At 34.6% G+C, this 16,378-nt stretch overlaps 1 protein-coding gene across 5 annotated transcripts in view; it reads left to right on the top strand.

Annotated features, from left to right (window-relative positions):
• Positions 1-16,378, top strand: part of WRN (WRN RecQ like helicase) — a 141,387-nt gene that overhangs the window by 43,465 nt on the left and 81,544 nt on the right. For all 5 annotated transcript variants that reach the window (XM_072763550.1, XM_072763552.1, XM_072763549.1 and 2 more), the window contains exons 8-11: positions 3,601-3,715; positions 10,919-11,345; positions 13,000-13,080; positions 15,382-15,520. In XM_072763550.1, the coding sequence (XP_072619651.1) occupies positions 3,601-3,715; positions 10,919-11,345; positions 13,000-13,080; positions 15,382-15,520 (762 nt within the window). The remainder of the gene's footprint in view (positions 1-3,600; positions 3,716-10,918; positions 11,346-12,999; positions 13,081-15,381; positions 15,521-16,378) is intronic.

The following is a 16,378-nucleotide window of genomic DNA, read 5'->3' as shown; positions in this document are numbered from 1 at the left end:
CGGTGGTGACCCGATTTGGATGGTTGTATTGAGGATGGAGAGAAGGGGATAGATTCAAAATACATTTAACAGAGCAGTAGAGTCAGCAGAATTTGGTGTGATGATAAGAGCCATGTGTGAAGGATCATTCCTGTGTTTGCCATGAACAACAAGGATGAAAACCATTGAAGAAAAGGAACAAGATTTAGAGCTGAGAAGTCACAGTTGATTTTAGACATGTTAAAGGAAGGAAGACTGTCAGCATACTGGAGGTGGCCAGGTGGCACTTAGATATCCAGGCTGTAGCTCAGAGGACAGTTTTTGTTAAAGAATTGTGAGTTAGAGATAAAGAACTGGGACTAAGAATTTGGAGGAACTCTTAGTTTTTAATGTTTGCATGCTGGAAGGGACAGTAAAGGAGTTGCCTGCCATTGGCATAGAAGGAGATTAGGAGAAATGGTGTGCAGAAAGCCAAGCGAAGAGCATGTTTTATGTATGAGTTATCAACTGTCTTAAGTCCTTCTGAGAGTTTGAGAACCTGAGGATTTAGAATTAATCAGTTTTGGCAATGTGGCTATCCTTTGTAACTTGCTACTCCAGCAGCTTTGGTGTACTGGGTGACAAAAGGAATATTCTGGGGAGAGAGTAGTTATTTGGGGCACATGCTATTAAAACAGAACAGGGCCCACAGTCTTTGGTAACATGAAGGTGATTTAACCAGAGCAGAAGTAGAGTAGCAGAATGGTATGAGTGAAAATCATAGTAACATGAATAGAGGAGTTATTAGATGTCAGGAATGTGAGAAGGCATGTGTAAACAACTTTTTTTTAGAAGATTAGATTGGAAAGGGGATATTCATTCATTCATATAACATACTTGATGGGTGTTTGTTATAAGTTAGAGTTTGAGTTGTGGGGGAAAGTGCACTGAACACCGGAGACCAAGTGCCTTCACTTCATTTCAGAGAAATGGGGGAACGAGCCATGTGACTATCTGAGGGAAGAATGTCTCAGGTATTGGGGAAAGAACTCAGTGTCTGAGGGTTATTGCTTGCCTTATTTGAGGAACAGTAAGGATAACTGAAGTGAAATGATTAAAGGTGAGAGTGGGAGGAAATGAGGCTAGAAAAGGAGATGATTTAGGGCCTTATAGGTGGTGACTATGGCTTCATATTTTATTAATTAAAATAAATGCAAAGTGGAGTGATGAGAAGGCTGTAGAGGGTTTGGAACAGGAGAATGACATTAAATTTTAATTTAAAGGGTTTTTTTTTTTTTTTTTTTTTGGCTGCTGAAAAAGGGCAAATGTTTAAGGAAGTCTGGTAGGCTACTCTAGTAGTCCTAGCAAGAGATGATAATTGTTTGGATTAAGCTGGTAGCAGTAGAGATGGTAGATCGTGTATATGTTTTGAAGGTATATTTTGTGAAGAATTTGCTGATGAATTCTCTGTAAGGGATGGGATGTAGAGACCAAGAGGACAATCAAGATATTTTGGTTGGATCAGCTGAGTGAATGGAAGGATCAGTTACGGTGGAAAGGTTATGGGAATAATGGGTTTCTATGAGAAAAATCTAGATTTCAGTTTTGGATATGCTAAATTTTAGATGCTTATTGATATCTAGAAGATATCACAGTTGGAAATGTGATTCTGGAGTTCAGGGGATAGGTTGAGGTTGGCGATGTAACTTTGGGAATGATTGAGATACAGCTGGCAGTTAAAACAGGAAACGAGATGAGGTGAAAGAGTGACTGGAATAAAGAACAGAGGAGGCCCAAGTATTGGTGTTGAGGGCACACTGACATTTAGACATCAGGGAGGTGAGGAGAGTGCAGGAGAGGGCCTGAGAAGGGGTGGTAGTAGAAGACAGTGTGAGAGGTATCGTGTCCAGAAGCAAGGGAAGAACACATTTTTTAAGGAAGAGGAAGTTATCAACTGTTTTAAATAGCTCAGAGTATCTGAGAAAGATGAGGAACTAGACCTGACAATTAGATTTGACAGTGTGGAGGCCACAGGCAACCAACCTTTCCCAAAGCAGCTATGCCTATACTCGTTGGGGCAAAGGCTTGGTTGGAGTCAGCTTAGGGGAAAATGAGAGTAGAAAATTTGAGACAATGCATGTGTACAACTCTTTCATGGACTTTTGCTGTGAGAGTGGTTCTGTGAACATAGACTAATTAGATTGGGGGTGGGAAGATGAGATAGTTTCCTTTTTCTATTTTCTTAATGTCATGAGGGGTGAGGTTGTTCCATGAGTAAAAGGAAGAGCAAGCAGATGTTAGAGGCTTAGAGAGAAAGAAAGAGGTATGAAATAGTCATACTGATAGTAGGAAAGTGGAAAATATAAAATAATTAACAGTCACTCCTAAGAGTTCCTTGAGATCTGTGTCATGAATTTAAAGCAAGTTGAGTCATGTTGGCTGTGTTTTATCTTCAATTATAGTCAATTCTTTTGAGTATAGGCATCAAGTTGGTAAAATAGCTGGGTTTAATTAGAGAAAGGGTTTTCCTAGATAAACAGTGCTTTGAAGGAAGGAAGGAACAAAAGAGATCAGAGTCCATACAAGGAAATGATTACTATAAAATGGGTAAGAAAGGAAAAAGAAAAAAAAAAAAAAAGAACATGGCAAGGAGTACGAATGGGAAGGATCAGGTATATGGAAAAGGTGGTAGGATCAGTGGATTTGGTTCTGAAAATGTAAAAGAATAGTTGTATTGGGGAGGGCATCCTGGAAAGCAAGCCAGCAAGCTGATGTTCAGAGGATGGAATGCTTACAATTGAAGTTTGGAAGTAGTGACTTTATTGGCAATTATAAGGTCAAATGACTCTAGAAATGGGTGGCTGAGGTCAGTTGAGGAAAAAATTGTTGGAAATGGAAGGATCAAAGCACGGAAAAGGCTACACTTTGAGGTGGAATTATCATGAGTAGTAGTGAAGGGGAAGACAGTGAACCAGGCATTAAAATCTTCAGTACACGAAAAGAATGTGATTTTTGAGGTCACAAGATGCAGCAATCAGGAATAGCAGATGGTACGATTCTATGTCACATGCTTCAGAGGAGCTGGACATTTGGGGGACAAGAGAAAATGGTGACGAGCTATAAGAAACTCTAAGCAGGGGAAGGGTTTAGGAAGGATGGCAGGGTGTGATGTTGATGGAGAAGGATGTACCAGATCATTGGTAGTTGGGGAGATGATCGCCGATTGGAAAGGCTTGCATTTTAGTTTGATCATGAGATAACGAGGGAAGTGAGGCTTGGCTGTTGGTTCAGGTTATGTTTGCCAAACTACATTTCATAACTAAGAACCCACATGGTGTTCTACTGATTTCTGATTTTGAAATAGTATAGGTGGGTTCAGATTCTCATTTCTGCCTTCTTCTGCCTAGGTTGATTAACCACTGGTTGTAATATATATGAACGTAGATCATTTGGAATTGAAGTAGCAAAAATCTGAAAGGGAAGTAAAGTGACTGAAGTGATTAGGAGATAGGTTAAGGAAGTCCTTTTGTTGGGATTCACTTAAGGAAAGAAAATGAAACTGTGGGCTCTAATACTGTTTAAATAAATGGCTAAATAAATAAATCTCTGTTTTTAGTTTGAAAATTGATTCTTTTTGTCCAGGGGAGGAAATCCTACCTATTGATGTGAAGAAACAATTGACTTCAATCTCTGAGGAGATGATGGATCTGGCCAAGCATCTTCCTGACGCTTTGAAAAAATTAGAAGATCCACAGAGGTTAAATATTATCTGTTTTTGCCAATTCTGTTTTGTTCTTGCTGCATATTCCTATTTATAAAGAATTACTGTTCATTAAGGTAGACTCGTAGAAATTTTTAAAACATTTTTAATTTAAATTCAATTTAGTTTACATATACTGTATTATTAGTTTCAGGGGTAGAATTTAGTGATTCATCAGTTGCATATAACAGTCCTCATTACATCAAGTGCCCTCCCTAATGCTCATTACCCAATTACCCCATCCCCCAAACCCCCTCCCTTCTAGCGACCCTCAGTTTGTTTCATATAGTTAAGAGTCTCTTATTAGTTTGTTTCATATAGTTAAGAGTCTCTCTCTTTGTTTTCATTTTAAATTCTATTTTTCCTTCCCTTCTCCTATATTCATCTGTTTTGTTTCTTAAATTCTACATGTGAATGAAATCATAGGGTATTTGTCTTTCTCTGAATGACTTAATTTCGCTTAGCACAAAACCCTCTAGTTGCATCTAGGTTATTGCAAATGGCAAGATTTCATTCTTTTTTTTTTTTTTTTTTTTTTAATTTTTTTATTTATTTATGATAGTCACAGAGAGAGAGAGAGGCAGAGACACAGGCAGAGGGAGAAGCAGGCTCCATGCACCGGTAGCCCGACGTGGGATTCGATCCCGGGTCTCCAGGATCGTGCCCTGGGCCAAAGGCAGGCGCCAAACCGCTGCGCCACCCAGGGATCCCTAGATTTCATTCTTTTGGATGGCTGAGTAATATTCTGTTTGTGTGTGTGTGTGTGTGTGTGTGTGTGTGTGTGTATACATACACACCACATCTGCTTTATCCATTCATCTATTGATGGACATCTAGCTCTCTCCATATTTTGGCTACTGGGGACCTCGCTGCTATAAACATTGAGCTGCATGTGCCCATTCGAATCACAATGTTTGTTTGTATCCTTTGGATAAATATCTAGCAGTACAATTGCTGAGTTGTAGGGTAGTTCTATTTTTAATTTTTAGAGGAATCTTCATGCTGTTTCTCAGAGTGACTCTACCAGTTTGCATTCCTGCCAACCGTATAAGAGGGTTCCCCTTTCTCCACATCCTAGCCAACATCTTTGGTTTCCTGAGTTGTTCATTTTAGCCATCCTGACAGGTGTGAAGTGATATCTCATTGTGGTTTTGCTTTGTATTTCCCTGATGATGAGTGATCTGAAGCATTTTTCCAAGAGTCTATTAGCCATTTATATGTCTTCTTTGGAGAAATGTCTGTTCATGTCTTCTGCTTATTTCTTGACTAGATCTTTTTGAAAAATTTAAATTTAGTAAGTTCTTTATATATTTGGATACTGGCCCTTTGTCTATTAAGTCAAATATCTTCTCCCATTCCATAGGTTGCCTTTTAGTTTTGTTCACTGTTTTTTTGCATGCAAAACCTATTTATCCTGATGAGGTTCCAGTAGTTCAATTTTGCTTTTGTTTCCCTTGCCTTTGGAGATGTGTCTACCAAGAAGTTGCTGCAGCTGAGGTCAAAGAGGTTGCTACCTCCGTTCTCTTCTAGGATTTTGATGGATTCCTATCTTACATTTAGGTCTTCCATCCATTTTGAGTTTATCTTTGTGTATGGTGTAAGAGAATGGTCCGGTTTCATTCTTCTGCATGTTACTGTCCAGTTTTCCCAATACCATTTGTTGAAGAGACTGCCTTTTTTCCATTGGATATTCTTTCCTACTTTGTCAAAGATGAGTTGACCATAGAGTTGAGGGTCCATTTTTGGGTTTTCTGTTCTGTTGATTTATATGTCTGTTTTTGTACCATTACCATACTTGATGATTACAGCTTTGTATACAGTTTGCAGTCTAGAATTGTGATGCCTCCAGGTTTGATTTTCTTTTTCAACATTTGGGTGTTTAGGGTCTTTTCTGGTTCCATACAAATTTTAGGATTGTTTGTTTCAGCTCTGTGAAAAATGTTGATGGTATTTTGATAGGGATTGCATTGAATGTGTTGGTTGCTTTGGATAGCATAGGCATTTTAATATTTTTTCTTCTAATCTTCTAATTTTTCCATTTTTTTGTATCTTCCTCAGTTTCTATCATAAGCATTCTATAGTTTTCAGAGTACAGATCCGTTAGCTCTTTGTTAGTTTTATTTCCAGGTATCTTACGGTTTTTGGTGCATTGTAATTGGGATCAATTCCTTGATTTCTCTTTCTTCTGCCTCATTGTTAGTGTATAGAAATTCAACTGACTTCTCTGCATTGATTTTATATCCTGCTGAATCCCTGTGTCAGTTCTAACAATTTTGGGGTGGAGTCTTTTGGGTTTTCTGCAGAGTATCCTGTCATCTGTAAAGAGTGAAAGTTTGACGACGTCTTTTTTAAAGATTTTATTTATTTATTTGAGAGAGAGCGAGAGAGAGTGAGCACGAGCAGGGTTGAGAGGCAGAGGGAGTGGAAGAAGCTGACCCCTCACTGAACAGGGAATGTAGGGCTTGATCCCAGACCCAGGGTTGATGACCTGAGCTGAAGACAGACGCTTAATGGACTGGGCCACCCAAGTGCCCCAGTTTGACGACTTCTTTGCCAATTTGGATGCCTTTTATTTCTTTTTGTTGTCTGATTGCTGGGCGTAGGACTTCTAGGACTATGTTGAACAATAGTGGTAAGAGTGGACATTTGCTTCTATGTATTTTTTTAATTCTTCTTTAATTTCCTGTTTGACTCATTCATTCTTTAGTAGTATGTTCTTTAATCTCTGTATATTTGTGGTCCTTATAAATTTCTTTTGATGTTTAACTTCAAGTTTCATAGCGTTGTGGTCTGAAAATATGCATGTTATGATCTCAGTCTTTTTGTACTGGTTGAGACCTGATTTGTGACCCAGTATGTGAACTTTTCTGGAGAATGTTCCATGTACACTTGAAAAGAATGTGTATTCTGCTTTAGGATGAAATGCTCTGAATATATCTGTGAAGTCCATCTGGTCCAGAGTATCATTCAAAGCCATTGTTTCCTTGTTGATCTTTTGCTTAGATGATCTGTCCATTGCTGTGAGTGGAATTAACATAGGTGTGCTACTATTATTGTATTATTATCAATGAATTTCTTTAAGTTAGTTATTAATTGGTTTGTATAATTGGCTGCTCCCAAGTTAGGGGCATAAATATTTACAATTATTAGATCTGCTTGTTGGATGGACCCCTTTATTATGATAGAGTGTCCTTCATCTCTTATGACAGTCTTTGGTTTAAAATCTAGTTTGATATAAGAATGGCTACTCCAGCTTTCTTTCCATGTCCATTAACATGATAAATGGTTTTCCACCTCCCCACTTTCAATCTAGAGGTGTCTTTGGGTCTAAAAGGAGTCTTATAAGAAGCATATTGATGGATCTTGTTTTTTTTATTATTATCCATTCTGATATCCTATGTCTTTTGATAGTAGCATTTAGTCCATTTACTTTCAGAGTAATTATTGAAAGGTATGAATTTGGTGCCATTGTATTACTTGTAATGTCACTGTTCCTGTAGATTGTTTCTGTTCCTTTAGAGTCTTTGTTACTTTTGGGCTCTCTCTGCTCAAAGGATCCCCTTTAATGTTTCTTGCAGGGCTAGTTTAGTGTTCATAAATTCTTTTAGTTTATGTTGGTCCTGGGAACTCTTTGTTACTTTTGGGCTCTCTCTCTGCTCAAAGGATCCCCTTTAATGTTTCTTGCAGGGCTAGTTTAGTGTTCATAAATTCTTTTAGTTTATGTTGGTCCTGGAAACTCTTTATCTCTCCTTCCATCCTGAATGACAACCTTGCTAAATAAAGTATTCTTGGCTGCATATTCTTCCCATCTAGTACATTGAGTATGTCATGCCAGTTCTTTCTGGCCTGCCAACTCTCTGTGGACAGGTCTACTGTCAGCCTGATAGAAATTTGCTTCAATACATGCACAGAGACTGATCCATAAATTTGAGAAATATCTTTCCAGTTGTTAAATTGTGCATTAAAACATTTAAGGCTTTTCTGTCTGCTTTGTAGGATGTTTTATGAAACAAAGCAAAATAAAATTCAGAAGTCTACAGAAAGGAAAGTATTTTCGATTCAAAGTTACCTTTTTCTTTTGTTTAGTGTCTTTCTAATTTTATTTATAGTGTGGTCACTTAAAATGTGTAAATAAAACAACTTTTTTATTTAGTTGCTTCATTTTTGGAGATTTTATCTGATTATTAAATAGGAATTTCATGTAATCAGTAGGCTATCAGAAAAGAGGCATTTAGATTTTAAATGCCATTTTATAGCTAAAGCCCTGAATAATTTGAGATATTTGGATTAATAGACATTGGATTACCGGCACCTTGTAGTTAACGGTTTCTGGAACTAGGCATTGCCCTAGGCTTAATTGCTGAATGACTTCATCTAAAAAGCAGGAATACTCTTGAAGAGTGCATGATTACAGTGTAGTTATACATTGAGGCAAAAATACTTTGTAGAATGTCAAGCAGTTAATTGAAATAGAATTCTGATTCTGACAAAATACAATGTTAGTGTATTTCTTTTGGGTGAGATTTGTGATATGTTTTGATTTTGGTATTTCAAAATATGATATAGAGATTCAGCTCTTTTTCAAAGTTCTTTTTCCCCCAGCAATTTATTTTAATAGTTTTAATGTAACAATTTCTGGAAAACATAACTGTCCAATGGGGACAGGTAACAATAAAACCATTTCATATTCTATTCTACATTTTTCCCTCTATGAGCAAAAAATAATCACTGTTTACATAATGTTTACATGTATTTCAGATTTTTGTTCTAGCAGTTAAACGATCTGTTGAATGTAAATTATGTCTGCTTAATGTTCTACTTTGTAATAACAGAGCTAACTAGGTTTTCTTGAAGCTTGAGAATGGGAAGTAATTGGATTCATTTTTAGTGAAGAAAGATCTTGGCAGGTTTCAGTGTCAAACGAGGACTAGTTAAAATTCCTTACTTCAGATTCTTTGTAAGAAGTGTATAGTAATACTTAACTTACCAAATTACACCTCAGAACCAGAGAGGGACAAAAAAGACCTCTGAGTGCTAAAATACATGCCATAAGCATGAATTCAAACTCATTTAACTACGTTTCCAGTGGAGTGCATGAAGGCACATTCAGAGTGTATTTGCTTTTCATTTATAGATATAGTTTGACAAACTTGGCTATCTAGTTCAAATGAAATCCAGGTATCAACTAAGAAATGATATGCACATGAACACAGCTAGAAGTTACAGCTGGCAAACTGTGAAAGAGTAGACAACAGTAGAAAAATCAGAACTGAGAACTTTTAAAATAGAGCAGTTTGTGTTTTGTTACCGAAGGGAACAGCTTTATGCTCCAGTGAACCTGGAAGCTATTGGATTGTATGGTACTGCTTAGTCATTGATTTAAATTCATTACACATCTGTTGTATTGCTGTCATGTACTTAACATTCTGTTGGGTGCTGAGGCTTTCTGTAGGCTACTAATATGCGTTAATAATAATCATAAGAAAGAAGGAAAAGTATATTGTCTTACTGAAGAAGACAGCCTTTGATATTTGTTAAAGTTACCTTACATGAGACATGTCATTCTATGATATTAGCACAGAATAAATGAGCTCTTACGGTCGTATCAATCTATATGTCACTGTTGCTATGTTTATGTGTCACAACATTCCCATGCATGTAACAATTACATGGTGTCACATATCTGTTCTTCCTAAAGTATTTATGTACAAATCTCATATTTGAACACCTGTGTATAATACTAAGTGTTCTTTATAAGATTTGAAAAGTTTTAGAATGTTAGATTAGTTTTTAGGTTTTGAATTTGATTTTGATTTTGTTTGTATTGATGTAGAGTTGTCAGCTTAAGCTTGAGCTCAGCTTTGGTGCTATTTTTAGTTGGAAAAAAATCATGAAACAACTCAGCATTTTTGATAGTTTATTCCCATAAATGATCAAATTTTTATTCAGATCATTAATATAAAACTTTAAAAGTCATACTGGATTTTATTAAGTATTGTTTTAAATACAGAAGAATTAGAAGAGCTAAACAAAAGTGTTAAATAGGAAAACTGTCTTATATTCCCTTTTTTCTCTCTAACTTTTGCTTTTATGAGGTAACTAAAAATTGCTTTAATAAACCCTATAGTCAACAGATACAGTGCCTTATTTTATACTCTAGCAGTGGTTTTCCTTTGCAGTTAATCAGGTTTGGTTATAAATAGCTGTTTAAAGTCACTTAGTTAAAATGTCATATGAGCAATTATAACTAAGGAATTAAGAAGTTCATATTATGTTTGTTCATGTACAACTTCTCCATATTTTCTTGTTATATTTGCACACTGATTTTTTTTTTTTACCGTTCTAGAGAAATGTGTCTGGTTTTATGATTATTGAACATGTACAACAGCATCATTTTGAAATGATAGCACAAGCACTCTTATGTGTTACAGTTGGGACTAGTATTTGATCAGTAAATTGAATCAGTTAAAACATAGGATCATAAAAATTTTCTTTTAACTTAATATATTAGTGTATATTTGTTTCCCAATGTTTTGATATTCATCCTGGCATTTTCATTAAATATAGGACTGCTCTTTGGAGTTCTGCAGAGTGGTTCTTGTTTAAAGTACACTGTAATGTATCATCTGCAGTTTCTAATTTTAGCTTTTTTAAAGTGGAGTGAAAACTTAAAACACTGGAAACAGTCTGAATGAAGAGTCCTGAGAGTTTTTAAGATTTTTTTCTCCAAACTTTAATAGTTGTTCTGGCTGTAGTTAATCAGACAGAATCTTTTTTTTTTTTTAAAGGAAATTTGCTGCATCTTTTGATATGTTCAACTTAAAAATTTTTTTATGTGGTGATGTATCATTGATTTGACTTACATTTAATTAAATTAATTACCACAAAAAATATAACTGGCATAAAAAATTAGTTTGGGACCAAACACTGCTGACACTTAATAAGCATACAAGTCAACAAGCATATAAGCATGTGTGCTTAGTAAGTGTACAAGTTGAATGCAGAAGTACCTTGCTGTACTGGAGAGTGAACCATAGTTGAAAGCATATGGTGACTATTAGGGAATGAAGAATAACTTTAATCCAATGTGTCCTTTACATGAAGATCAATTTAGAAAGCTTGTACTTATTAAAAAGCATTACAACTGTGCTGATACTTATTGAAGTTAAAGTTGAATTATACTTTCTTAATTTTTTTTAGGGTTTCTGTACTATTAAGTGCTATTTCAGAAAATCTGTATTCATTGAGGAAGATGATAATTGGTTCTCCTGAGGCCGAATTGAGGCACAGCACTAATGTTCACTTATTATCATTGGAAGATCCAACTGCTGATGGAGTACAGCAGAAACAAATTAGAGAACATAATTTTTTTCCTAAAGTTAAAGATGAAACTTGGGACACAACATTTGATAATTTAATTAAACATGATGAAGGAACCGAACCTCAAAACGAAGTGAAACAAAAAGAAGATGGACTTGAAGCTGGATTAGAAATTGGCAATAAATTGAAAGCGAACACAGAAAGAATTTGTTTGATGTCGTTAGATATAACAGAACACGAACTCCAGATTTTGGAACAGCAGGCTCAGGAAAAATTTCTTAATGATGTCACTTGCAAATCTCCTGAGGTACTAAAAAAGAGAAAACAATGTTCATTCATTAGTAGGGGTTGGCTGATTTTTTTTTTTTTTTTCCTGTGAAAGGGCAGATAGTAAACATTTTAGGCTTTGCTGATTACACGATATCTGATGTTTCTATTCAATTAAAACTTAGTTATTGCAAAATAAAATGTATAAAATTCTACCAAATATGGGCATCATAAGTAATTTTCTAAACTAATAAAAGCAAAAAGATGAAAGAATATAGCTATATGATGTCTCATTTTATGGTTTGTCTTTACAGTAAAAGAAACACAAGAATTTCTCTAATACAACTTCACTGTTTCAAAAATTATTCTTAACTTAGCCAAGAGAAAAACAACCTCACCAATTAAACTACTCAGAACATAATAATGAGAAATCTAAACATGAAGTTGACAGAGAATATAGAATGTTTCACAACAATCTGTTAAAAAAAAATAGGTCATTGGCTCTTCAGATAACAATAAAGGTTGGTGTCAGGCAAAAACACTAGTTTATTAGAAACTCTCTTACTTTACTAATAGTCGTAAAGAAAATCTTGTATGAGGAAATATAACTACTCCCAAAAGATCAAGTTTAGAAAAGTAAACACTAGAATAGATACCTCTGCTTTTTGTGGAAACGCAGAGGTATCTATTACATAAAAATCAGAAGAAATACTAAAATAGCAAAATACAACAAATGTATACTGACACTTTAAAATCTTTCCACTACAAGACCATAAACTGCTGCTTTTTGTTCCTAAGTGAAAAGCAGCAAACTATATAGCTCACAAGCCAAATTCAGCCTACTAATCAGGTCATGATCTCAGCATTGTGAGATTGGGCCCCATGTGGGGCTCAACCTTGGGCATGGAGCCTGCTTAAGGTTCTCTCTCTCTCCCTCTCCCCCTGCACCCCATAGAGAAAAAAAAAATAAAATCCATTTTTAAGACTTGATTTTTGCAGATTAGTTATAGCTATGCTTCCTTTTCTTACTTCCAATTTAAAGATTAGATTTTTGGGGGGATCCTTCTACATTTCTTTTATATAGGGTTCCCATGCTATTGGACACTTCGTAGGGGTTGCCAAATTATTGTAAAGTTTTCTTATATTCAAACATTGGCAATAGCTGATTAACTTATCTGACACTTTTTCAAATATGTAGATACTGTTTGTAAAATAGTGATTTATTTAAAGGTATTATTACAGTTGTAGTAGTTTTTTGTGGTCTTTTTAAAATTAATGGATATAAAAGAGCAACTTGTTCTTGGAATAGAATAGAATTTCTCAACATTGTAAAGAGGTTCTTGTACTCAAGTTGGGACACACTGATATTGCTTAAACCATTGTTAACCTCGTCACTTTACTCTCTCTTAAATTGTGGGCTTTATATCAAGTCTGTTTGTCCCTCTTGTCTGTCTTTCCAATTATATTTCTTTCTCTTTTTGTTTCTCTTTATTCTCCTTCTTTTCTTCCTTACTACCCTATCTCCTTTTCTGTGCCTCATATAAACATCTAAATATGTAATATAAATTTATCTGTTAGAGAGGAAAGGAAGTTGTCTAAAGATATTTAGTGTATTAGAACTTTATTTTGTAGAAAACAGGGTATGGAGCCAATTATACTGGAAAATTAATGTTTGAAATATATATTTTTTAAAGCATTTATCTTCCAAGGATAATGAAGAGGATCTATCTTACGTAATTGAAAGCGATGAAGATTTAGAAAAGGAAATGATTAAGGTATGTTTGAAATTATGGAAATTTACTTCCAGTTCTTTAAAAAAGGACCTTTATTTATATAAGATACTACCTAGTTCTAAATGTCCCTTCACAATGAGATTACTATCAATTATGTAACCATTAGATTTTATTTTCATTTCATATTTGTTTATATCTTTATATGGTCTATGAATAATATTTTAGTAGTATACTAATTTTTACATATTAGAAAACATATGCCTGTCAGGTTACTTCTTTTAAATCTTTTCCTGGAGGGACACCTGGGTGGTTTAGAGATGCCTGGGTGGCTCAGTGGTTGAGCGTCTGCCTTTTGGTCAGGGCGTGATCCCAGATCCTGGGATCGAATCCCACATCAGGCTCCTTGCACGGAGCCTGCTTCTCCCTCTTCCTGTGTCTGTCTCTCTCTCTGGGTCTCATGAATAAATACATAAAATTAAAAAAAAAAAGTCTTTCCTGGAACGTCAATAGTGATTTTGCTCTCCGCTATTGGATTAGGTTTCTTTTTCTTCCCATCTCTGTGTAGCCCCTTTTATTTGAGAGTTCTTTTGTTATACATTCAATATTCTTCTTTACTTCTCTTGGTCTTATTTACTATGGATATATTATTACATATAATTTTCTAATGTTTAGATTATTTCATTTTCCCCTATTTTATTTTCAAAGTTGAAAATATATATTTTTTAATTATATATATATTTTAACACTTTACAAAACCTCCAGTTTCTTTGTCATGTATGAACCAGGGATAGACATTAAGAAAGAAAAACTTAAATTTATCCAAATTAATTGAATATAGACACGGAAGTTCATCATTGTACATGCCTTGTATTCCTCATCTTTAGGTTGATATGATTTTTTTTTTTTTAATGAAATGAGATTAGGTTTCTGATTCTTTAGTTTTGAACAAGAGTAGTAGGTAGTGATTAGGAATATGGATTCTGAATTTAGATGTGGGTTCAAATCCCAGCTTCTCCATTTATTTGCTCTGTGACTTTGGGCAAGTTTCTTAGTCCTTTTGATACTCAATTAAGAGCTGTTATTACTTAAGGTGTTATTTGTGAAGAGCTTAGCACAGAGCCTGGCATTTCTTAAGTGTTTAATAAAGACTAACTAATAGTAATAATAGGATATAAATACTAAATCATATGCCTTCATTGATTAGCCATTTCTCTGAGGAATGGTGTTCAAATAGCACATTTATAGGACACTTGCAGCCTTCCACAAACTTACATTGTATAGTGAATCTCTTAGAAGGCAGTTTGGGTACAATATGAGAGAGCTGTATTTTCAAAATGTTTTCTAAGTATATTTGTTGACTTGAATAAAGAATCAGCAAGAGAATCACTCTTTTTCTTTTCCAGGCCTGAAATGAATATACTTTTTAGAAAACCATTAAAATCAAATTTATTAAATGGGAAGTTTAATAAAAAGAGAAAATGAGGGGATCCCTGGGTGGTTCAGGGGCTTAGTGCCTGCCTTTGGCCCAGGGTGTGATCCTGGAGTCCTGGGATCGAGTCCCATATTGGGCTTCCTGCATGAAGCCTGCTTCTCCCTCTGCCTGTGTCTCTGCCTCTCTCTCTTTGTATGTCTCTCATGAATAAATAAATAAAATCTTAAAAAAAAAAATGAGAGCTGAGATTTAATAATTCTTCCTGTCTCTTTTCAGTAGAAAACTGTGCAGATGAAACAATTTTGAAATATCCTAACATTCTTTAAATAGATAATCTTCATTTGGGGGAGAAAGTCCAATATTGTCAAGCCAAAATAAAGAGCAACTTTAATCACATTTGTAATATTCCATTCCTAAAATTATTTGAATCTTTTATTGTTTTCATAATTCACATAAACAAATTCACATAATTCACAAAAAACACATTAAATTTTTGTTTACTATTTAAGTCTTATACTGACACATGATATGGAGAAACTCATTACAAAAATAACAGTAAAATCCACACTTACCTCTTGGCAATTGAAAATACTGAAGTATGATAAAGAAAAAACAGTTTTAAATTCAAATTTTATTCAGAATTTTGATAACTTTCCCCACAGGCATTTCATGATATGCTATTAACGAACTCTGTTTATGCTGGAAGTATTCCATCTTTGGCCTTATGCCTTAGAAACCATTCTTGAGCACATATTTAAACTAGAGCACACATGTTCTTTTGTGGCATTGGTTGCACATCTGCCAGCTTTGAACAAAATTGTAGGTTCTGTTAATAATACTTCTTTTGTGTTTGGTGAAAAAGATACGACACTGTCAATGGTTTTGCTTTTAAGATTTCTCTAAACTTTCAGTCTTTAGAAAATTTAAATACTGGCATGGCAGATCCAATTCATTCAAAATGCATAAAAATGGAAGGAAATCTGGATGTTCCTTTTGAAGATGATGAAGATGAGATTGAAGCTATTGAAGAAGAAGATGATAATGTTGAAGGTAAGCACTGTAACATGTTTGAAATGGTTCACCTTTGATACCTACTGCTGACTCTAATTTAGGGTCCAATTTTTAAACATTTTGCAGGCAAGGGTTTTGTGGCATATAATTAATGAGGTCCTAAAAACTTGTCCTTAAGTCGTTTAGTGTTTGGTCTTTATAAAGGACAATCTTAACCATTTATGAAAGTAGGTGTATAGAAGTGTGGTGTTATTTTGCCCATTTGGTGATGTGAAACTTTTCATCCTGAATTTTATGTTTTGTCTAAATAATATAAAATCAATAAGAATCATTAGTTAAGAACTTATATTAAACGTTATTGTTAAAGGCATAGATACATGGTGTCTGTTCTTCGGGAGCTTATTCCTTTAAATAAGTGGCACAATGTCAGATAGCTAATTTTCATACTTTGTATACTAACTATAGTAAGGAATCCATGAAATGAACCTCATATTATTCAAGTGTAAATAACAATATTCATCATGGTAAACCATGAGGTCTTCTCAAAAAGTAGAACAGTCTAGAGCTATATTCATCAATGTTATAATGTGGGAAAATTAAAATACATATTGTAGGTGGAAAGTATATGAATATGTTAAAGAAAATGTTATTTGTTTTCTTGTATTAATGAAAGCATAACATCTTCAAATCAATTTAGTTCTCTCCTTAGAATTGTTAAACCTGAAAAATGTAATAATCAATTTTCATTTTTTTGTAGACGAATAGTCTTGATTCTTTGTTTTGCTCTTTCTTAGCCACTCAAGAACTTTTCAACCTGAGTAGATAAAAATCAGTTGAATAAAATCAACATAATCAACTGTTGTGCAGTTAGAATTGTGGTCAAAGATTTGTTGGAGT

This window comes from Vulpes vulpes, chromosome 7, assembly GCF_048418805.1.
Source record: "Vulpes vulpes isolate BD-2025 chromosome 7, VulVul3, whole genome shotgun sequence".
Taxonomy (NCBI): Eukaryota; Metazoa; Chordata; class Mammalia; order Carnivora; family Canidae; genus Vulpes; species Vulpes vulpes.
The sequence above is the reverse complement of the archived record's forward strand: the minus strand, read 5'-3'. Positions and strand labels throughout refer to the sequence as shown.